The sequence below is a fragment of the Nerophis ophidion genome, linkage group LG14 (assembly GCF_033978795.1).
Source record: "Nerophis ophidion isolate RoL-2023_Sa linkage group LG14, RoL_Noph_v1.0, whole genome shotgun sequence".
In the NCBI taxonomy this organism is placed as follows: Eukaryota; Metazoa; Chordata; class Actinopteri; order Syngnathiformes; family Syngnathidae; genus Nerophis; species Nerophis ophidion.
The window spans coordinates 22,594,341-22,619,327 of record NC_084624.1 but is presented as its reverse complement, the minus strand read 5'-3'; the positions used below and the strand labels follow the sequence as shown (position 1 = coordinate 22,619,327).

Genomic DNA, 24,987 nt, shown 5'->3' with positions numbered 1-24,987 from the left:
TTGAGCATTAGATACATTTTTACTTTCACACTGCCTCCCTCTGTCGTCTTTATATTGTGATCATGATGAAGCATGTACCTGATGTCTACAAAGCAATTAGCTACCTGCTGCCACCTACTGATATGGAAGAGAATAACACGGTTAATCTGCCGAGCTGTAGACAGCACTGACACTCAACAACGGCATTTATTATTTACGGATTATAATTACTGGTTTGCAAAAAAATATTTTTAACCCAAATAGCTGAAACTACATAATATCCCACACCCACAATACACCAGACTGTATTGTTTTTCCATTGCATTCCATTTATTCAAATTTGTATTCATCCATCCATCCATTTCATACTGCTTGTTCCTTTTGAGGTGACAAGGGGCACCCACAGCTTATCTCAGCTGCATTTCGTCGCCACCTCATCACAGGGCCAACACAGATAGAAAGAAAACATTCACACTCACATTCACACACTAGGGCCAATTTAGTGTTGCCAATCAACCTATCCCCAGGTGCATGTCTTTGGAAGTGGGAGGAAGCCGGAGTATCCGGAGGGAACCCACGCATTCACAGGGAGAACATGCAAACTCTACACAGAAAGATCCCGAGCCTGGGATTGAACCCAGGACTGGACTTTCACAATATCATGTTAGACCCGCTCGACATCCATTGCTTTCAGTCTCCCCTGGGGGCGGGGTTGCCCACATATGCTGTCCTATCCAAGGTTTCTCATAGTCATCATTGTCACTGTCACTGACGTCCCATTTGGTGTGAGTTTTTCCTTGCCCTTATGTGGGCTCTGTACCAAGGATGTCGATGTGGTTTGTGCAGCCCTTTGAGACACTTGTGATTTAGGGCTATATAAATAAACATTGATTGATTGATTGAACGGTTTTAAACATGTTTGGGAAGGTTTACATATGTAGGTAAGGTCTACTGGCTGCTCCACTGACAAAATGTTGTTTTTTCAAATGTCACTGTGTGGTAAAATTATGAGTTAAAAAGCGCAAGTAAAATGTTAGGTTGCAGCACTGTCGCGATGCATTGCAGGCATAAACCAATTCTTCAGATAACCGATCTTACAGTTGGGCAATGCACTATTGTTACCACTGCATGAAACCACTGCTTTTGTTGCCATCAGTCTTGCAGATGCTTTTAGTTTTTGGCCACATCTTAACCACATTTGTACTTTAGAGGTTGGTCCTCATAGCAGTTTAATGCAGCATGAAAAAGACAAGGATGTAATTGTGAGGATTTTTTTAGCACAATGCCTCCAGAACATGAAAGTTTGGTCTTTGTCTTCTAAGTTTGAACATATATTGTCTAAATTTCAAGCTGCTGCACCTCCAACAGCATGTTATTACGACTGGCCAATCACTCACATTTTACCACATTTTTATCCTTTCACTTTAGATGACAATGGATGAGAAGTATGTGGAAAATATATGGGCCCTGCTGAAGAATGCCATCCAGGAGATCCAGCGGAAGAACAACAGCGGGCTGAGCTTTGAGGAGCTGTACAGAAACGCCTACACCATGGTGCTCCACAAACACGGGGAGAAGCTCTACGCGGGCCTGAAGGAGGTTGTCACTGAACATCTCGTCAACAAAGTAATTAAATATCCTTGTTTTTGTTTAGTTTTTTTCAAATGACTGCCGCTTGTGCTAACTTTGGTGTTTAACTGAAGGTACGGCATGATGTCCTCAAGTCTCTAAATAACACATTTCTGCAAATCCTCAATCAAGAGTGGAATGATCATCAGACAGCCACAATCATGATTCGAGACATTCTGATGTACATGGTAAGTAGACGTGTGCATACCCCCTCATTTATTCTTCTGTTGTTTAGATACTTTAGATTAGTTTTGGATGATACCACAAATGTAGGTATCGAACCATTACCAAGTAGTTACAGGATCATACATTGGTCATATTAAAAGTCCTCATGTGTCCAGGGATGTATTTCCTGAGTTTATAAAAATAATATGAATTTTAAAAAAAACTAAAGATTTTTTTGATGCTAAAAAAGTATTGATGGTAGTATCGACTAAATACGCTCCTTGTCTTGGTATCATTACAATGGATGTCAGGTGTAGATCCACCCATGGCATTTGTTTACATTGTAACGCCGGTGAGCTACTGTATCCTCCTACGGTGTGTAGTGATTCCTCGTATCCTGTAGGGATGATACTTGTAAGAAACATACTTTATTTGTCGCCATGGAGGCGAGGATTTGTGATTTAAAAGAAACTAAAACACTGAAGATTGCGGATAAACGTAAGTTGCTAGCTAGCTAGCAATGTCTTACAGTATGTCTTCCAGAAGACGTTTCAATGTTATAACTTCACCTTTATCGTTCATTTTCAAGCCAAAATGAGGCCATTCTCCCTTTTCTGTCTACACACTGTCTGCTTGTAGTACTCTGTGTGTGTGCGCTGCTGAACATGCTCCTCTGCTCACTAAAACCAGCAATGTCATGACGTGACGACAACGCGCTGTCATGCCCGTTAAAAAACAAGGGGGCAGGGACCGGTACTTTTTAGAGGTGGTATATTACCAAATATGATTCATTAGTATCGCGATACTATACTAGTACCTGTATAACGTACAACCCACTCAACACACGGCCATTTTATTCTATTCACATGTCTAAAATGTCAACATTTAGTGGAAAGAACATTTTAATTAGCACTGCCTTAAACCTATTTAGCATGAAACTCGCTATGTGGCACAAATTGTAGCTGCAATCCTGTAATCCCGGATGACCTCACAGATCCGGTTGAAATTGGACACAATGCACTCCTCAGCCTTCCACTTGAGACTGTCCATCTCCTTTAAAATGTCAGTAAATTTTCGAACTATAAGGCGCTCGTAAAATTTGATAATTTTCCCAAAAATCGACAGTGCGTTTTAATACCCAGTGCGCCTAATGTACGGATTAATTCGTGTTGTGCTTACCGACCTCAAAGCACTTTTTTACACAGTGTGATGATAAGTGTGACCAGTTGATGGCAGTCATACATAAGAGATACCAGAGTTGTGTATAAAGAGACTATGGCCAGCTGGGTTTCAGGTTATGTCCTCAATGATTGGTCAAAACAAAGACTACTCTAAAGTATATCCAAGTTTAATTTATATGCACCACAATGTAACATCTTCAGCATGTTCAAAATAAACTGAAATCCTTACCATGGTATTGTGACTTGTCCTCTGCTGAAATGTGAGGGTTTTACAGTTTAAACACAGAGTGCAGGTCACCGTAAGTAATAGGATACTAGATAGGGATGGTCAATATGGCCTAAAATCTATATCATGATATAATAGTGATGCCTCCTGGGATTATGATATACAACACAATGTATTTGTCATATAAATGCTCATAGAACCATTTCGAAATGGGTTATAAAGACTCTTAATTTGGCTGCTATATTAGCAGTAACATCCATCCATCCATTTTCTATCGCTTGTCCCTAACGTATTACATTTATTATTAATCTCTTTGCTAATTTACTGTTATTAGCCACTTACTTTTTATTGTAACTTATTTCTATATGCACCTTTCTTCAAATGTACTAAGCATTTATTACTCTGTTGTTTGGATACTTTCCATTACTTTGGGCGATACTACAGCTTGTTTATCCAATACCGAGTAGTTACAGGGGCATTATTGGTCATTTCAATACTGATACTTAAAAGTTACAACACAGTGTGCTTAAATTTTGGATTACTACTGTAATTTGACAAAAATACAGGTAGGCAGCGTAAGAATATTAGTTAATATTTGAATAGTGTCAATAGTGTAATAAGAGCAAACACTAATAGTTATAACTCTTATTTCTCAAGTTTTTAAACGGTAACAAAAACAATTTGTGTTAATAAACAACATTATTCACTGTAGGATATACTGATACTATAATTGGTATCAATACTGTTATTTGTATTAATCTCCCCACCCGTTTATTACATTCAAGAGCTGTATCATAGCGCCTAGCAATTGTTTTGTATTTTCTTACGATTTGTAGTGCAGCGTTTTTTGCTGTTTTTCTTCCTCTAGTCTTCCAGTGGTAATGACACTTGTAAGAAACAGTATATTTGGAGGCGAGGATTAGTGATTGAGAAGCAGCTTTGTACTGTGCTGGGACATGACCCGCTGTTTTGTTTGCGAGGACTTTGCATTGCATTGTGGGCACTTTGCTTATTGCTCTCATTTGCGGGCACAACTCGAATGTCATTAACATGCATCACTATATGACGGTAGTTTTTGTTCTATTTTTCGGAAAATATGGTGCACCGAATTGTAAGGCGCGCACTGCCCATGAACAGGTCCATCCAGGTCAACTTTCATACAAACATTGCACCGCATTATAAGGCACATTAAAAGGGTCATATTATGATTTTTTTTTTCTCCATTTAAAACACTTCCTTGTAGTCTACATAACATGTAATGGCGGTTCTTTGTTCAAAATGTTGCATAGATTATGTTTTACAGACCATCTTCAAGCCACTTTCTGACCATCTCTTCAGGATGCGTCGTTTTTGTGGCCGGCTTATTTACGTGTATCCACTTTAACAGTGTCTTCTTCCTGTCATCTTTGTTGTACCGGAAGTTTTCAAAGCTTCCATAGCGAACCTACTGACAGATATAAGTGACAACTGTACACTTTCTATTAAAAATGGCAACAGCGGAGGATGAATGCCCCACCACAAGAGGATAGACAAAAAGAAGAATGCTATAGACTAGGTTGCGGACGACAATGGCGGACGCACGCACATTTTCGAAACTTATGCAGATCCCAAATACACAACAGTAGGAACAAATACATAAGAAAAGTTGGTTTCAACTTTCTAAACAAAACGCCAGATAATGTCTCTTAATAGGTGCCATTTTGGGGTCCTTATACACACACCATAATAATACCCGTATGTTTAAGCGCCGTCTGACATTGGTAGCTGTAATGCGACGACAATCCATCAAGTGGTGCGGCTTTGTAGCTTACCAAAGTCCTACTAAAACATTAGGACATATTTTTGAGCGCCTTGTATAATATTATTAGTATTATATTATTAATGAAACTTCAAAGTTATAGGCTTTCTTTACTAGCGTAGTCAACTTGCAGTCCACTTATATATCTCATGGATGACTACCATCTACTGGTCACACTCATCATTATACCATGTCCATCCATCCATCCATCCATCATCTTCCGCTTATCCGAGGTCGGGTCGCGGGGGCAACAGCCTAAGCAGGGAAACCCAGACTTCCCTCTCCCCAGCCACTTCGTCTAGCTCTTCCCGGGGGATCCCGAGGCGTTCCCAGGCCAGCCGGGAGACATAGTCTTCCCAACGTGTCCTGGGTCTTCCCCGTGGCCTCCTACCGGTTGGACGTGCCCTAAACACCTCCCTAGGGAGGCGTTCGGGTGGCATCCTGACCAGATGCCCGAACCAACTCATCTGGCTCCTCTCGATGTGAAGGAGCAGCGGCTTTACTTTGAGTCCCTCCCGGATGGCAGAGCTTCTCACCCTATCTCTAAGGGAGAGCCCCGCCACACGGCGGAGGAAACTCATTTCGGCCGCTTGTACCCGTGATCTTATCCTTTCGGTCATGACCCAAAGCTCATGACCATAGGTGAGGATGGGAACGTAGATCGACCGGTAAATTGAGAGCTTTGCCTTCCGGCTCAGCTCCTTCTTCACCACAACGGATCGGTACAACGTCCGCATTACTGAAGACGCCGCACCGATCCGCCTGTCGATCTCACGATCCACTCTTCCCTCACTCGTGAACAAGACTCCTAGGTACTTGAACTCCTCCACTTGGGGCAGGGTCTCCTCCCCAACCCGGAGATGGCATTCCACCCTTTTCCGGGCGAGAACCATGGACTCGGACTTGGAGGTGCTGATTCCATGTACCATGTACCATATACCATGTACCAAATAAAATTGCTTCAAAGTCGGAATTATACGTACATTAGGCGCACCAAGTTATAAGGTGCACGGTCGATTTTTTTTTTTAGAAACTGAAAGGATTTTAAGGGCGTTGTAGTCCAAAAAATACAGTGCAAGGTATCACTGGTTTAAAATACACTATTTCTCTAAGAGTTGACAAAGATCTGTGTTGAACCTCCACATACATCCATCATGTTCTACCATGTGATTCCAGGACCGAGTATACGTCCAGCAAAGCAACGTGGAGAATGTGTACAACCTCAGCCTCGTTGTATTCAGAGAGCAGGTGGTTCACTACAGCTCCATTCGAGACCACTTGTGGCAGACTCTCTTGGACATGATTAAACGCGAGAGGAGGGGAGAGGTTGTAGACAGGTCAGGGACCACCTGCGCTAAATATGTCCCGTGTCACTTATTCATTACAAAGAAGCTTGTTGTCATTGCAGGGGCTCCATCAGAAACACCTGCCAGATGCTGATGGTTCTCGGCTTGGATAGCAGGTCTGTATATGAAGAAGACTTTGAGCGCCCCTTCTTAGAAATGTCAGCCGGGTTCTACCAGGTGAGTCGCCTTTTGGTTTCTGTGCGCTAAAGAATGTACTCGGCATATTAAGTAACCGCGTGTATCCCATGTTAGATGGAAAGCCAGCGGTTCCTCGCAGAAAACAGCACCAGCATCTACATCAAGAAGGTGGAGGCCAGAATCAATGAAGAGATTGAGCGTGTAATGCACTGCTTGGACAAGTCCACAGAGGACTCCATTGTTAAAGTAGTGGAAAGAGAACTTATAACAAAACACATGAAAACTATAGTAGATATGGAGAACTCCGGGATGGTGCACATGCTGAAGAATGGCATAACAGAAGGTAGAAGATAACTTTTCCTCTGTACATCACAAACTGTTGCTTATTGTTCTTCATTACCTCTACCCACAGACCTGGCGTGCATGTACAAGCTGTTCAGTCGAGTGGCAAATGGCCTAAAAACTATGTGCGATTGTATGAGTGTGTACTTAAGAGAGCAGGGGAAAGCTCTTGTGTCAGAAGAAGGAGAGGGCAAAAACCCAGTCGACTATATCCAGGTTTGCTTTATTGGGTCTGAAGTGCTTTGCTTATGTAGACTAGGCAACTAGTGACTATAGGAGACAAAATAAAAGGCAACATTCAAAATATGTCAACAAAATGTAAAATGGTGAAAAACCTTCAAAGGCCAAGTGGTATAATTCTCTATTTTCTGCCCTAACCTTCATGATACACCCACCATCAAAATCGCTGCAGCAAGATATCTGCTTTGTTGATGCACACAAAAATTAACTTTGCAATCCGCTAATCTTTTTTTGGCAACTTTTAAGATTATGTAACTAAATAGCGTCTCAAAGGACAATGACAAGTTAAAACTAATTATACTTCAAAGTAGTAAATGTAAAGCTTTTATAGCAGTATATTGTCTAAATGCTGTCAGACAAAGATCATTGTTTTTTTTGTCATATCGATCACGATTAATATCACAGCTTGTTTTATATTGTATTTAACCTGCCTGTTTGAAAGCATCTTTACTCAAAAAACAAAAGTAACAAGAGAACAAAACAAATTTAATAAAATAACTATTCTGGCTAAATACAATCTAAATATAAAAATATATTTTTAGAATTGGTTTTATTCATGTTTGTATTTAACAAAATGTGTACTATACAGCAGTGTTCACCAACCACTGGGCCGCGGACCGATTGGTACCAGGCCACACAAGAAATGAAATAAAGAAAAGTTTTGTTTTTTTTTGTTTTTTTTAAATTATTAAATCACCATAAAAAACACAATATATACATTATATATCAATATAGATCACTACAGTTTGCAGGGTTACATTCCGTAAGCACACATGATTGTATTTCTGAAAACATAAAAAAGGTGAAAACTGAAAACATGTTTTAAATTCTAGTTTCTTTAAAATAGCCAATCTTTGCTCTGATAATCATACCGCTTTGCACACTTGGCATTCTCTCCATGAGCTTCAAGAGATTCAAGACTTGGAAAACCATTTCAGTTGACTACCTCTTGAATCTCATGGAGAGAATGCCAAAAGTGTGCGTAGCAGTAATCAGAGCAAAGTGTGGCTATTTAGAAGAATATAAAACATGTTGTCAGTTATTTCACCTTTTTTTGTACAAGTACATAACTCCACATTTGTTCATTCATAGTTTTGATGCGACAATCTACAATGTAAATAGTCATGAAAATAATGAACGCATTGAATGAGAAGGTGTGTCCAAACTTTTGGCCTGTAATGTGACTTGGAACCTCTTCACAGTCCTGAGTGTTGGTGCACTGATTCTAGATCCCAAATAAACAAATCCCTCTCAGAGATAATAAAGACATTTTCAGAATGTAAACATCATCACTACTTGCATAATTTTTAATAACAATACAGATAGTTTCGAGTTGAAATATCAGTCCGGTGAGGGTTAGCGTTTCGCTCATACATCTGCGGCAAATCACAACCGGAAGCGGAGCGGTTTACCTTCATTGGCGGCTTGTCCAGAGTGTACACCGCCTTCCGCCCGATTGTAGGTGAGATAGGCACCAGCGCCCCCCGCGACCCCAAAGGGAATAAGCGGTAGAAAAATGGATGGATGGATGGGCTTTCGTCACAGACATAACCAACATTTTTGATCGTTAAACATGCCCACAGCTGATCTCTGCGATTGATCTGAAATTTATCGCCATCATATAATCGCACAGCTCTTGTGAAAGATAAATTAAATTCACCTTGCGAAGTTATGCTCAGAGAAAAATATTGACACATTGGACATAATTTAAACATCCTCATTTGTGTTGCCAGCTATTTGGTTTTTTGTGAAGGAAAGCAAAAATTTTGTGTTATCCTCTCCTCAACAGGGTCTGCTTGACCTGAAGACGGTATTCGACCATTTCCTCCACGAGTCCTTTATCAACGACAAACAATTTAAACAAACTATCGCTGGTGACTTTGAGTATTTCCTCAACCTGAACTCGCGCTCCCCGGAGTACCTATCGCTCTTCATTGACGACAAGCTCAAGAAGGGCGTTCGAGGGGTATGTCGTTATATAGAGCTGAGAAATAGCTCCCATCTTCATCCTGAAAAAACTGAGGGTTTTTGTTCTCTGTCTGGTCTTGTATAGTTGACAGAACAGGAGGTGGAGGCAATTCTGGACAAGACGATGGTGTTGTTCAGGTTTTTGCAAGAGAAGGACGTGTTTGAAAGGTACTACAAGCAGCATCTGGGCCGCAGACTGCTCAGCAACAAGAGCGTCTCGGACGATTTAGAGAAGAGCATGATCTGCAAGCTCAAAGTAAGAGAAGGTCAGTTGTCTTACGTCGGCGATGTCTGCTGTTTGAGCTCACGGTTGTCCGTCTGTCCTCTGCATAGACCGAATGCGGCTGTCAGTTTACATCAAAACTGGAGGGAATGTTTCGAGATATGACCATATCCAATACAACAATGGATGAGTTCAGGCGACACATCCAGTCCACGCCGGTAAGAAATATGCCCACCCAATATGACCTAAAATCTATATCGCGATGTTTTGCAGCTTCCTGCGATTAGGAATTATAGTCGTGGTCAGAAGTTTACTTACACTTGTAAAGAACATAATGTCATTGCTGTCTTGAGTTTCCAATAAAAGCTCTTATTTTGTTGTGATAGAGTGATTGGAGCACATACTTGTTGGTCACAAAAAACATTCATGAAGTTTGGTTCTTATATGAATTTATTATGGGTCGACTGAAAATGTGACCAAATCTGCTGGGTCAAAAGTCAATCAATCAATCAATGTTTATTTATATAGCCCCAAATCACAAATGTCTCAAAGGACTGCACAAATCATTACGACTACAACATCCTTGGAAGAACCCACAAAAGGGCAAGGAAAACTCACACCCAGTGGGCAGGGAGAATTCACATCCAGTGGGACGCCAGTGACAATGCTGACTATGAGAAACCTTGGAGAGGACCTCAGATGTGGGCAACCCCCCCCCTCTAGGGGACCGAAAGCAATGGATGTCGAGCGGGTCTAACATGATACTGTGAAAGTTCAATCCATAGTGGCTCCAACACAGCCGCGTGAGTTCAGTTCAAGCGGATCCAAGACAGCAGCGAGAGTCCCGTCCACAGGAAACCATCTCAAGCGGATCAGCAGCGTAGAGATGTCCCCAACCGATACAGGCGAGCGGTCCATCCTGGGTCCCGATGAGCGGTCCATCCTGAGTCTCGACTCTGGACAGCCAGTACTTCATCCATGGTCATCAGACCGGACCCCCTCCACAAGGGAGGGGGGGACATAGGAGAAAGAAAAGAAGCGGCAGATCAACTGGTCTAAAAAGGAGGTCTATTTAAAGGCTAGAGTATAGAGATGAGTTTTAAGGTGAGACTTAAATGCTTCTACTGAGGTAGCATCTCGAACTGTTACCGGGAGGGCATTCCAGAGTACTGGAGCCCGAACGGAAAACGCTCTATAACCTGCAGACTTTTTTTGGGCTCTAGGAATCACTAATAAGCCGGAGTCTTTTGAACGCAGATTTCTTGCCGGGACATACGGTACAATACAATCGGCAAGATAGGCTGGAGCTAGACCGTGTAGTATTTTATACGTAAGTAGTAAAACCTTAAAGTCACATCTTAAGTGCACAGGAAGCCAGTGCAGGTGAGCCAGTACAGGCGTAATATGATCAAACTTTCTTGTTCTTGTCAAAAGTCTAGCAGCCGCATTTTGTACCAACTGTAATCTTTTAATGCTAGACATCGGGAGACCCGAAAATAATACGTTACAGTAATCGAGACGAGACGTAACAAACGCATGGATAATGATCTCGGCGTCTTTAGTGGACAAAATGGAGCGAATTTTAGCGATATTACGGAGATGAAAGAAGGCCGTTTTAGTAACGCTTTTAATGTGTGACTCAAAGGAGAGAGTTGGGTCGAAGATAATACCCAGATTTTTTACAGAGTCACCTGGTTTTATTATTTGGTTGTCAAATGTTAAAGTTGTATTATTAAATAGAGGTCGGTGTCTAGCAGGACCGATAATCAGCATTTCCGTTTTTTTGGCATTAAGTTGCAAAAAGTTAGCGGACATCCATTGTTTAATTTCATTAAGACACGCTTCCAACTGACTACAGTCCGGCGTGTTGGTCAGCTTTAGGGGCATGTAGAGTTGGGTGTCATCAGCATAACAGTGAAAGCTAATACCGTATTTGCGTATGACGTCACCTAGCGGCAGCATGTAGATGCTGAAGAGTACAGGGCCAAGGACCGAACCCTGGGGAACTCCACACGTTACCTTAACATAGTCCGAGGTCACACTGTTATGGGAGACGCACTGCATCCTATCAGTAAGATATGAGTTAAACCATGACAGGGCTGAGTCTGACATACCAATTCGTGTTTTGATACGCTCTAATAAAATATTATGATCGACGGTATCGAAAGCAGCGCTAAGATCGAGGAGCAGCAACATAGATGACGCATCAGAGTCCATCGTTAGCAATAGATCATTAGTCAATTTTGCGAGGGCTGTCTCAGTCGAGTGATTTGCCCTGAAACCGGATTGAAAGGTTTCACATAGATTGTTAAACGCTAAGTGTTCATTTAGCTGCTCTGCAACAATTTTTTCGAGGATTTTCGAAATAAAGGGAAGGTGAGACACCGGTCGGTAGTTTACCATGAAGTCAGGATCGAGGTTAGGTCTTTTAAGGAGAGGATGAATAACCGCTTTTTTGAATGCTAAGGGAACAGTGCCCGAGGAAAGTGATAAGTTTATAATATTTAGCACTGATGGACCTAATAATACAAAAAGTATACATAGAGCAATGTTAATATTTGGTTACATGTCCCTTGGCAAGTTTCACTGCAATAAGGCGCTTTTGGTAGCCATCCACAAGCTTCTGGTTGAATTTTTGACCACTCCTCTTGACAGAATTGGTGCAGTTCAGCTACATTTTTTGGATTTCTGCCATGGACTTGTTTTTTCAGCTTTGTCCACACGTTTAAGTCAAGACTTTGGGACGGTCATTCTAAAACCTTGATTCGAGCCTGATTTAGCCATTTACCACTTTTGACGTGTGTTTGGGGTCATTGTCCTGTTGGAACACCCAACTGCGTCCAAGACCCAACCTCCGGCAGATGATTTTAGGTTATCCTGAAAAATTTGGAGGTAATCCTCCTTTTTCATTGTCCCATTTACTCTCTGTAAAGCACCAGTTCCATTGGCAGCAAAACAGGCCCAGAGCATAATACTACCACCACCATGCTTGAGTGTAGGATGGTGTTCCTGTGATTAAAGGCCCACCTTTTCTCCAAACATTGCCGGGTATCGTGGCCAAACAGCTCAATTTTGTGTTTTATCTGACATCAGAAAAACATAAGACCTTCTGGAGGAAAGTTCTGTGGTCAGATGAAACAAAAATTGAGATGTTTGGCCACAATACCCAGCAATATGTTTGGAGGAGAAAAGGTGAGGCCTTTATTCCTAGAAACACCACACTTAAAAGTGTGGACAATGCTGAAGAAACAAGTCCATGTCAGAAAACCAACACATTTAGCTAAACTGCACCAATTTTGTCAAGAGGAGTGGTCAAAAATTGAACCAGAAGCTTGTGGATGGCTACCAAAAGCGCCTTATTGCAGTGAAATGTGACGATCGGTCACTTTATTTCTGTTGGTTTTTGTGTTTACTTCCCGTCAGTGCTCTTATTTTGTTAAATTCCCTGTTTGTTCCGCAGAGCACTGTTTTCTCTTCACCTGCCATTGATTGGCAGCCAGTCCACACCTGCTGCCAATCAATACATGTCTATGTTTTCACTCAAGCACCCCTCAGTGCTCGATGATAACACACTCTGTTTGGAACTTCTGTTTGCAAGACTGCTTCATTTTTTCTGTTTGATGATATTTAAAGACATCTTACCTGCTCATCCTCCTGGTTGTTGCATCTTGGGGTAACAAAACGGCAGCCATGCGTTTTCCTGACATGAAACTTGCCAAGGGACATGCAACCAAATATTAACATTGCTGTATGCATACTTTTGACCCAGCATATTTGGTCACATTTTCACTAGACTCATAAACTAAACTTCATGATTGTTTTTTGTGACCAACAATTATATGTTCCAATCAATCCATCACAAGAAAATAAGAGTGGTTGAAATTATTGGAAACTCAAGACAGCCATGATATTTTATGTTCTTTACAAGTGTATGTAAACGTTTGTCCACAACTATACATCACAATATATTACATCATGTGGAGTACAAATAATAATAGAACCATTTCAAAACAGGTTACAAAGTCTCTTAATTCAACTGATAACATATGTAGTTACATACTGCAGTTGCATAATTTTCTTAAAACTATTATTAATCTCTTATTCTTTTGTTTGGATATATTGCAGTTTTGGGCGATAGTACACATTTTGGGAAGAATTGGCCATGCTAATGCTGATAATGCAGGGGTGCCCATTACGTGGATGGCGAGCTAGCGGTCGATGGTGGAGGGTGTGTCAGTTGATGGCCAGCCAGGTATTAAAAAATAGACCTAAAAGTTTAGCGATTATCAATCTTCACAAAGACGTCACTTTCGCCACTTGATTGACATTCACGGCACCCCAGGGTTCTGTGAGATGACACTGGCTGTTGCCAGATCATTATTTAAAAAAATGTCCGACAGGAAGGCGCGCCGTACCTGCCGTTAAAACTCTAAAGACCGACTGCACAGTTCCTGTCTTCACAATAAAAGCGCTGCTTCATCCTGCCTGTTCTAACAAAATAAAGTCTCCGAAAGCTGCGCGCACACGCTAGCATGCTACAGAGTTTGCCGCCTATGTATTTCTTGTAAAGTGTATAAAAAGGAGTATGGAAACTGGACAAATAAGATGCCAAAATAACAACCACTTTAATGTGGTATTGGACAGAAAGGAAGACTTTTTTTTCTCCATTTGAAAATGCGGACTTAATCATCACTACTGCCTTTTTCCAATCCTTGCAAGTCATCAGAATCAGCTAATACACCAACTTATATTCTTGTCTTCATAAATGAAAGGAATCTATATGTGTTAAACATGCTGTTATTACCATTAAACACCTTTAACTTGTTAACAAAAATGTGTCTTTCATAAATAAATCTAATATAAATGATGTACATGAATGAGGTAGATCCCCTCCACTTGGTCAATTGAAAAGTAGCTCGCCTGCAGAAAATGTGTGGCCACCCTGTGATTATACTTCAAATTTTCAAGATCATTAATTGATTAAATTTTTGATCACATTTATAATCAGACAAGAACACAGAATGGTGATACAGCATCATTCATTAAATATTTCAATGATAAGTCTTACTATTTGCTGTGATTGAAAATTATTTGGTCTTGGCCTTAAAACCCTCCTCTGTACAGGTTATTCATTTCTCCAAAAACGACAAAAGATTTTAGGACAATAAAAAGTTTTTATCAAATCACTGTATTATCGGCCAAAAAACTGATACTATACTTATTGTTGCCTTCGATATTTGTATGGATCCGCCCACCTGTCTAACCGTTTAGCTAAGTGGTTAACACTCTTTATTGTATCCTACTACACGGTGTAGTGTAGCATCTTCAGCTATCCCTCGTCCTTCAGTGATAATTAAAAGTATAAGAAAGGTTTATTTGCCACTTTTGAGGCAAGGATTGATGACTTAAATGCGGCTTTGCACTGTTTGCCGCTTGCGATGGCGCAACTAGGTTGAGGACATTAAAACACATGTCATCAACATACATTATGAAATAATGAAGTATTAAAAGCTCTATTGTCTCCCAAATGTGAGACAATTACATTGTCTGTGTTGTGCATCTCTTCTATCTTTCAAATGTGTGATGAATCAAGCAGGATTACAATTTGTAGTTGCAGTTTCTACTATAAGAAATGCTTATTTGATTAATCACCATGCAATGGTGCCTGCTTCTTTCTTAGGCCTCTCTATGTGGTGTAGACCTGACTGTCCGAGTCCTCACGACTGGTTACTGGCCCACACAGTCTGCGACGCCCAGATGCACCATTCCTTCATCCCCCCAACACGCCTTTGAAGTCTTTAGGAGGTGTTAGTCACTCGTTGACATTTCAGTACATAGTTTGTGTTCAGAAGCTCAATATTGTGTTTCGGCAGGTTTTACCTCGCCAAACACACCGGGCGACAGCTCACGCTGCAACATCACATGGGCGGCGCCGACCTAATTGCAACGTTTTACGGCGCCTTGAAAAAGGTGGGTGTCTTGTGACTTTTTAACGAAGGGGAGTATCACCATATCTTGCGTGCAGTTCAGTTCAGTTTATTTAAAATGATACAATGTAATGCAGGGATGTCCAAGTGATTTTCATTGAGGGCCACATGGCAGTTATGTCTGCCATCAGAGACCTGCTTTCAACAGAGAATAATGTATGAATTTTCCTCTGGTTTTTATTAAGTATATAAATTGTTTTATGTAAATGTTACAGAAAAAATTTACATTTACAAAATTTTACTGTAAAATATAGTGGTGGTGTTGTTTTTTTAACATTTGACGGTAAATGGAAAACCAGTACCACCGTTTTTTCGGGACGATTTTACGGAAAAAACTGGCAGCTTAGTTGCCAGAAATTAAGTGTTAAATTGACATTCGTTTTTACCACAATATATTATTCATGGAAAAATAGTACACATTCTTTTTTTATGCTGGCAACTTCACTGCCAGTTTTTCTGCCGTAAAAACAAATGTACCGTCTTTCCATTTACAGTAATACACCGTTAAAAACAACAACCGTAGATTTTAGAGTTACAAACTGGCAGCAACAGAATTTTAACGCAAAAAACTATTTTTTTTTTATATACAGTAATATGCTGTAAAGAACAACTTAAAATGTATTGTCATTTTTATTAATTTGATGGGTAATTTGCTGTAAATGTAAGTATTTTTATAAATTTTATTTAGACAAAAACTTATAATGTAATATTTGTTGCAATATTGGATACTATTAAAGTTCAAAAGGCATGCAATTTCAAGCAGTACATACCTTTTTTTTCGTCCAAATGAAAAAAATCAATTACATTTAGTGAGAAAATATGAAGTACTTTATTGACACATTTCATTGCCTGGTGTTTGCGGGCCAGATGAAATGATGTCACGGACCAAATCTGGCCCCCGGCCTTGAGTTTGACACCTGTGGTGTAATGCATCACATATTTACAGTTGTTTCATTACAGCACGACCAAAAAGGAGTAGAAAGAAGCTGAGCTTATTTAATTCTGCCCCTTTTCTTACCATAACAGTTTTTTCCCATTTCCTTGTTCCGTGTAACAGAACAGTGAATAAATGAATAAATAATATACCATAGTAAGTAAACAAATATTAAATAATCTTTATCTCAAAAGATAAAAAAAGGGTTTAAAATGTTCATCGTAATTATTCTTCTGTGTACTTCTTAGACACTTGAAGTTTGAACAGTCTCTTAAACTGAATCATTGGTGCTTCGTTTGACTTGTTTGCTTAATCCATTCCAATTAATTCCACATACAGATATGGTAAAGGTTTTAAGTGTTGTACATGCATACAAATGTATTAAATTTGATTTTCCTCTAAGGTTATATTTCTCCTCTCTTGTTGAGAAGAATTGTTATACATTCTTGGCTAGCAGGTTACAGTTTGCTTTGTACATAATTTTAGCTGTTTTGCAAATGCACCAAATTGTTGAATTTCAATATTTGTGATTTAATAAATAAAGGGTTTGCTTATTCTCTATATCCAACATGTATTATTCTAATTGATCTTCTTTGTAACACCGTTAGTGAATGAAGCGCACATTTGTAGTTGTTTCCCCATATTTCTACACAATAACTCAGATATGTAACACTAGTGAACAGTAAAGAATATGGGGTGATTTTCGGTCCAACCCAGGTGTCAAAGTCAAGGCCCGCAGGCCAGATCAAGCCCGCAAATGATTGATCTATGGCCCCCGGGATGATATTTGATTGGTATTATGGGGTCCCAGGAACCCCATAAAGCCATAAAAATTGTGTCCCACAGCAAATTTTGGGGTCCCAAATTTTTGTAAGTGTTTTGAAAACAAATGATGAATGTATTACTATGCTATATCTTACATTCTATATTGTTTTGCAAAAAGGTTGTCATAAACGTTACCTAATTCATAAAAAAAAAAGAATACAAAATAATACACGTTTTTATGCATATGTAAGTTTATTCAGTTATAAATGTTCATCGTCATAGATCTAAACTTTACTGCTGCCGTTTTTAAAAAAAAATATGTTTCTTGTAATATTTTCAGAACGTGTTTGTTCTATTTTTGGCCAAAGACCAAGAAAACAATCTGAATTTGTCTTTATTTTTAAGTTTTAATGCCATAATTTTTAAAGTCCGTGTGCACAGATTTTCCTCCATGCGGCCCCTAAGCTAAAATGAGTTTGACACCCCTGGTCTGGATCATGTGTTGCTTTATTCATGATTGACATGTTTCTTGCCACTGAAAGTTGTACATTCTTTACATGAGGTTTCCAGTTCATTTTATCATCTATTATTTTCTTTTACCATGCAGGAGGATGGGTCCGAAGCAGGTGCAGGAGCGACACAAGTGGCCAGCTCTAACTCCCGTAAGACCATCCTGCAGGTCTCCACCTTCCAGATGACCATCCTTATGCTCTTCAACCACAGGGAAAGCTACACTTACGAGGTTGATCACGCAATACCCCTGCCGCCGTCTCGTGCGCAAAACTCTCATTTTTGTCAACACGTGTGTTTTTTTTTTTTTTAAGGAGATGCACCACGAGACAGATATTCCCAAATGGGAGTTACTGCGTGCTTTGCAGTCTTTGGCCTGTGGTAAACCCACACAGAGAGTCCTCACCAAAGAGCCCAAGTCTAAGGAGATCGAAAACGGACACATGTTCACAGTCAATGACCAGTTTACTGCCAAAGTGCACAGAGTCAAAATACAGACAGGTGTGCATGATCATCAATACCGTGGCCCACACCGCTATATACAGTACAGGCTAAAGGTTTGGACACACCATCTCCTCATTCAATGCATCTTCTTAATTTTCATGACTATTTACATTGTAGATTGTCACATCAAAACTATAAATGAACACATGTAGAGTTATGTACTTAACAAAAAAAAAGGTGAAATAACAGAACATGTTTTATATTCTAATTTCTTCAAAATAGCCACCCTTTGCCCTGATTACTGCTTTGCACACTCTTGGTATTCTCTCAATGAGCTTCACGAGCTAGTCATCTGAAATGGTTTTCACTTCACTAGTGTCATAGTTTTCATGTCTTCAGTCACAATCTACAATGTAATTAGTCATGAAAATAAAGATTGAATGAGAAGGTGTCCAAACTTTGGCCTGTACTGTATTTCTTGCAAACAACCATGTAACTGTGAGGAAGGCGCTCACATGAACGCACTGAAATGTCTTCCAATCTCAACCTGTCCTTGTGCACTTGTAGTTGCTGCTAAACAAGGAGAATCCGACCCCGAGAGGAAAGACACGAGGCAGAAAGTGGATGACGACAGGAAGGTCATGATCGACGCAGCCATTGTGCGAATCATGAAGTCCAGGAGGAAGATACAGCACAACGTCTTAGTGGCCGAGGTGAGAACACACAATCCGGTTTGTTTGATTTTCCTTGTCAGATGTTGAACCCACACCGCCATCGCCCACTCCACCAGACAATTTAGGGACAGCGGGGCTCACTCCAACAGCCTCCTTCAGCTTTGTTCCCACACTGCGATTCAAGAACTCCTTCATTACGCACTCCATCCAGCTATATAATCACTGGCCATACAGCAGGGATGTCAAACTGGTTTTCATTGAGGGCCACATGGCAGTTATGGCTGCCATCAGAGGGCCGCTTGTAACGGAATAATGTATGAATATACTTCTGGATTTCATTATTAACTAGATGAGGTAATTCCTGAAGGAATTGCGTGTGAATACTCCAATTCTGAAGTTGAACTGAAAGGCTGACAGAATGTAGTATGAATGTAAGAATAGTTTGAATGTTGGAATGGTTTGAATGTTGACAAGTTTGAATTTCCAGGAAGACAGTAATTTGGTTTGGAACTTGGTTAAGTGTTAGTTTGAATGTCAATGATAAGAGGAATGTGTTGATGTTGGAAAGGTTTGAATAGATTTAAAAATGTGGGAATTGTGCAAGTTGGACAAATGTCCCATTCATTTCAATGGGAACATCCTGGAAATTTGCGAGTGTTGGAGAAAAGCGGGATTCTTTTTTTTTTTAAATTAGAATCATGAATGTCCTGAATTTGCTAAATTTGTTGTTTTTTGTAATTGTTTAAATCAGGCAAGAAATGTTGAAGTAGTAAATGACATTAGGGAAATTTGGGAAAATCTGAAATTTATTTGAAAATGGTAAACTTGAATGTTCTGAATGAGTTAAAATGGTTGGTGTTGGAATTTTTCAAATCAGTGGAAAAATGTTGAAGTAACATGTTGAATTGAGAAATGGTATTACAGAATTCCTGGAATTTCAGGAATACAGGGAATTGTTCCAGTTCAAAAAACAACTTTGTATTTTGTCGTAGTTAAGAGGAATGTTTTGACGGTGGAGACATTGTAGTGGGTTGAAAAATGTGGGAGGAGTGGTCTCCAGAAAAAAGGGTGGAAATAGGGCTTTGGAAAACCAGGAATTCTGGAAAATCCTATAATTTTCTTAACTTAGAAAAAGGGTATTTTGAATTTCCAGGATAGTGGAATGGTTTAAATAGGTTGAGAAATGTGGTAATAGTAGAATTTAGAAAAAATGCCAAATTTAAGTGTGAAAAATATCCTGGAAAAACTGGAATTCTCTGACTTTTTGGAATTTGTCAAGGAAAAGCCCATGATTCCCGAATAGGCTGAACAATCAGAAGTTGGAACGGTTTGAATCAGGTGAAAAATGTGGAAGGTAGAGCGCCAAGATGTGTAGAAAACCATATGTGTGATTGTTTGGAGCATTCACACTTATTTAAATTGTTTTAAGTAGACTGTTGATTTTACAAAATATTACAGTTAAATACTGTTTTGTTTTTTGTACAACATTTTACGGTATATGGAAAAACAGTACCACTTTTTGGGGGGTTGGGGGTTACTGAAAAAGCTGGCAGCATAGTGCCAGAATTTTAGTGTTAAATTGACAACTTTTTACAACATATTCATAGAAAAACAGTACACATTCTTTTCATATTTTGGCAGCTTAGCTGCCAGTTTTTGTACCGTGAAAACAAATGTACCGTCTTTCCATCCATCCATCCATCATCTTCCGCTTATCCGAGGTCGGGTCGCGGGGGCAGCAGCCTAAGCAGGGAAGCCCAGACTTCCCTATCTCCAGCCACTTCGTCTAGCTCTTCCCGGGCGATCCCGAGGCGTTCCCAGGCCAGCCGGGAGACATAGTCTTTCCAACGTGTCCTGGGTCTTCCCCGTGGCCTCCTACCAGCTGGACGTGCCCTAAACACATCCCTAGGGAGGCGTTCGGGTGGCATCCTGACCAGATGCCCGAACCACCTCATCTGGCTCCTCTCGATGTGGAGGAGCAGCGGCTTTACGTTGAGCTCCTCCCGGATGGCAGAGCTTCTCACCCTATCTCTAAGGGAGAGCCCCGCCACCCGGCGGAGGAAACTCATTTCGGCCGCTTGTACCCGTGATCTTATCCTTTCGGTCATGACCCAAAGCTCATGACCATAGGTGAGGATGGGAACGTAGATCGACCGGTAAATTGAGAGCTTTGCCTTCCGGCTCAGCTCCTTCTTCACCACAACGGATCGATACAACGTCCGCATTACTGAAGACGCCGCACCGATCCGCCTGTCGATCTCACGATCCACTCTTCCCCCACTCGTGAACAAGACTCCTTGGTACTTGAACTCCTCCACTTGGGGCAGGGTCTCCTCCCCAACCCGGAGATGGCACTCCACCCTTTTCCGGGCGAGAACCATGGACTCGGACTTGGAGGTGCTGATTCTCATTCCGGTCGCTTCACACTCGGCTGCGAACCGATCCAGTGAGAGCTGAAGATCCCGGCCAGATGAAGCCATCAGGACTACATCATCTGCAAAAAGCAGAGACCTAATCCCGTGGCCACCAAACCGGAACCCCTCAACGCCTTGACTGCGCCTAGACATTCTGTCCATAAAAGTTATGAACAGAATCGGTGACAAAGGACAGCCTTGGCGGAGTCCAACCTTCACTGGAAACGTGTCCGACTTACTGCCAGCAATGCGGACCAAGCTCTGACACTGATCATACAGGGAGCGGACTGCCACAATAAGACATTCCGATACCCCATACTCTCTGAGCACTCCCCACAGGACTTCCCGAGGGACACGGTCGAATGCCTTCTCCAAGTCCACAAAGCACATGTAGACTGGTTGGGCAAACTCCCATGCACCCTCAAGAACCCTGCCGAGAGTATAGAGCTGGTCCACAGTTCCACGACCAGGACGAAAACCACACTGTTCCTCCTGAATCCGAGGTTCGACTATCCGGCGAAGCCTCCTCTCCAGTACACCTGAATAAACCTTACCGGGAAGGCTGAGGAGTGTGATCCCACGATAGTTGGAACACACCCTCCGGTCCCCCTTCTTAAAGAGAGGGACCACCACCCCGGTCTGCCAATCCAGAGGTACCGCCCCCGATGTCCACGCGATGCTGCAGAGTCTTGTCAACCAAGCATCCAGAGCCTTAAGGAACTCCGGGCGGATCTCATCCACCCCCGGGGCCTTGCCGCCGAGGAGCTTTTTAACTACCTCAGCGACCTCAGCCCCAGAAATAGGAGAGTCCACTACAGATTCCCCAGGCACCGCTTCCTCAAAGAAAGACGTGTTGGTGGGATTGAGGAGGTCTTCGAAGTATTCCCTCCACCGATCCACAACATCCGCAGTCAAAGTCAGCAGAACACCATCCGCACCATACACGGTGTTGATAGTGCACTGCTTCCCCTTCCTGAGGCGCCGTATGGTGGTCCAGAATCGCTTCGAAGCCGTCCGGAAGTCGTTTTCCATGGCTTCCCCGAACTCTTCCCATGTCCGAGTTTTTGCCTCCGCGACCGCTAAAGCTGCACACCGCTTGGCCCGTCGGTACCCGTCCACTGCCTCCGGAGTCCTATGAGCCAAAAGAACCCGATAGGACTCCTTCTTCAGCTTGACGGCATCCCTCACTGCTGGTGTCCACCAACGGGTTCTGGGATTACCGCCACGACAGGCACCAACAACCTTGCGGCCACAGCTCCAATCAGCCGCCTCGACAATAGAGGTTCGGAACATGGTCCACTCGGACTCAATGTCCCGCACCTCCCTCGTGACATGTTCAAAGTTCTCCCGGAGGTGTGAATTGAAACTCTCTCTGACAGGAGACTCTGCCAGACGTTCCCAGCAGACCCTCACAATGCGCTTGGGCCTGCCAGGTCTGTCCGGCATCCTCCCCCACCATCGCAGCCAACTCACCACCAGGTGGTGATCGGTAGAAAGCTCCGCCCCTCTCTTCACCCGAGTGTCCAAAACATAAGGCCGCAAATCCGATGACACAACTACAAAGTCGATCATGGAACTGCGGCCTAGGGTGTCCTGGTGCCAAGTGCACATATGGACACCCTTATGTTTGAACATGGTGTTTGTTATCGACAAACTGTGACGAGCACAAAAGTCCAATAACAAAACACCACTCGGGTTTAGATCCGGGCGACCATTCTTCCCAATCACGCCTCTCCAGGTTTCACTGTCGTTGCCAACATGAGCGTTGAAGTCTCCCAGTAGGACAAGGGAATCACCCGGAGGAGCACTTTCCAGTACTCCCTCGAGTGTACCCAAAAAGGGTGGGTATTCTGAACTGCTGTTTGGTGCGTAAGCACAAACAACAGTCAGGATCCGTCCCCCCACCCGAAGGCGAAGGGAAGCTACCCTCTCGTCCACTGGGTTGAACTCAAACGTACAGGCTTTGAGCCGGGGGGCAACCAGAATTGCCACCCCAGCCCGTCGCCTCTCACTGCCGGCAACGCCAGAGTGGAAGAGGGTCCAGTCCCTCTCGAGAGAACTGGTTCCAGAGCCCTTGCTGTGCGTCGAGGTGAGTCCGACTATATCCAGCCGGAACTTCTCTACCTCGCGCACTAGCTCAGGCTCCTTCCCCCCCAGTGAGGTGACGTTCCACGTCCCAAGAGCTAGCTTCTGTAGCCGAGGATCGGACCGCCAAGTGCCCTGCCTTCGGCTGCCGCCCAGCTCACAATGCACCCGACCTCTATGGCCCCTCCTATGAGTGGTGAGCCCATTGGAGGGATGACCCACGTTGCCTCTTCGGGCTGTGCCCGGCCGGGCCCCATGGGAACAGGCCCGACCACCAGGCTCTCGCCATCGTGCCCCAACTCCGGGCCTGGCTCCAGAGCGGGGCCCCGGTGACCCACGTCCGGGCGAGGGAAATCTGGGTTCATTTCGTTGTAATTCCATAGAAGTCTTTGAGCTGCTCTTTGTCTGATCACTCACCTAGGACCTGTTTGTCTTGGGAGACCCTACCAGGGGGCATGAAAACCCCCAGACAACATAGCTCCTAGGATCATTGGGACACGCAAACTCCTCTACCACGGTAAGGTAGCAGCTCAGAGAGGAGTACCGTCTTTCCATTTACAGCAATACACCATTAAAAACAAGATTTTACAGTAAAAATATGGCAGCTCAGTCAACAGAATTTTAACACAAAAAATTATAGTTTAGTTCAATTTACAGTAATATGCTGTATATATCTTTTTTTCTGCCAAAATGAAAAAAATCCATTGTATTTAGTGAAAAAATATGAAGAACTTTATTGACACATCATTTCCAGGTGTTTGCGGGCCAGATCTGTCCCCCGGGCCTTGAGTTTTAACACCTCTGCCATACAGAAATAGATGATATCAGTCTATTACCTGACTGCTTCTATGTTAGCTACCTCTCTCTATAATGTATATTTTCTGCTGGATCTACTCTTTATTTTATGCTGCTGCTGTTACATATACTGTAATATTGTACATAGTAATTCGGATTTGTTATATATTCTATATATAATATTATATACCAGTATATATTATATACTGTATATATAATATGTAAATATTACATATGTTATATTTTATATTGCTATTATGGTACATTTTTAGTCTTCTTTATACCTTTGTTTTTGCCCTCTTTTTGTGTACTTGTGTGCATGATCCTTTCCATCCTTTGGAACCGAATTACTGGGCGGAACAATTTTCCTTGTGCATCATTAAAGTTTGTTGCAATGCCTTGTGTGTCCTCAGGTGACTCAGCAGCTGCAGGCACACTTCCTCCCCAGCCCCGTGGTGGTCAAAAAGCGCATAGAGGTACTTATAGATAGAGAATACTTGGCAAGGACACCAGAAGACCGTAATCTGTACACCTATGTGGCATAGAGGAGACTCAAAGGAGATTTGGAATGACTTGACATACATTGATTCTTGAAAGTGCTACACATTTAAAAGGGAGGAAAACCTGCACAAAAAGTAATCTTACTGTCTCTTATGATCAAATTATCAACCTCAAGGAAAAAATTATAAATTTGCACTTTATTTTTGTTTCGATATTGTACAAAAATCTTGTATTTAAAAAAGAATATTGATATAAATAAAGTATTGATGCTATAGTTTTTTACAGAAATGTTCTGCTCTTTGTGTATCAACATTTTCTTTGCTTTATGTCAGAGTTGAATTGGTTCGGTGACAGCTCTTATTACTCAAAACACTTATAATTTAAATCAATGTCTCCCATATACCGGTAAATGATTTGAAATCTGCTTAATCTGTGCTTTGCCCCCCAAATCAGCACAATTTTATAGTATATATATAATGGCGTAACATACACCTTCATAACAATATGTAATATGTACACTATATACACTGCATATATATATATAATGTAGTAACAGACACCTTCATAACAATATGTAATATGTACAATATACACACTGCAAGTTTGTATATATGTATAAAATCTAGTAACAGACACCTTCATA

At 41.7% G+C, this 24,987-nt stretch overlaps 1 protein-coding gene across 1 annotated transcript in view; it reads left to right on the top strand.

Moving 5' to 3' along the window:
- Positions 1-24,632, top strand: part of LOC133568294 (cullin-3-B-like) — a 28,885-nt gene extending 4,253 nt beyond the window's left edge. Inside the window, exons 2-16 of the mRNA XM_061920133.1 lie at positions 1,408-1,605; positions 1,683-1,796; positions 6,155-6,315; positions 6,387-6,501; positions 6,577-6,805; positions 6,875-7,020; positions 8,834-9,010; positions 9,098-9,268; positions 9,346-9,453; positions 14,916-15,040; positions 15,109-15,205; positions 17,529-17,663; positions 17,746-17,932; positions 18,443-18,588; positions 24,257-24,632. Of these exons, the coding sequence (XP_061776117.1) occupies positions 1,408-1,605; positions 1,683-1,796; positions 6,155-6,315; positions 6,387-6,501; positions 6,577-6,805; positions 6,875-7,020; positions 8,834-9,010; positions 9,098-9,268; positions 9,346-9,453; positions 14,916-15,040; positions 15,109-15,205; positions 17,529-17,663; positions 17,746-17,932; positions 18,443-18,588; positions 24,257-24,388 (2,241 nt within the window). The 3' untranslated portion in view covers positions 24,389-24,632. The remainder of the gene's footprint in view (positions 1-1,407; positions 1,606-1,682; positions 1,797-6,154; positions 6,316-6,386; positions 6,502-6,576; positions 6,806-6,874; positions 7,021-8,833; positions 9,011-9,097; positions 9,269-9,345; positions 9,454-14,915; positions 15,041-15,108; positions 15,206-17,528; positions 17,664-17,745; positions 17,933-18,442; positions 18,589-24,256) is intronic.
- Positions 24,633-24,987: the final 355 nt, after the last annotated feature.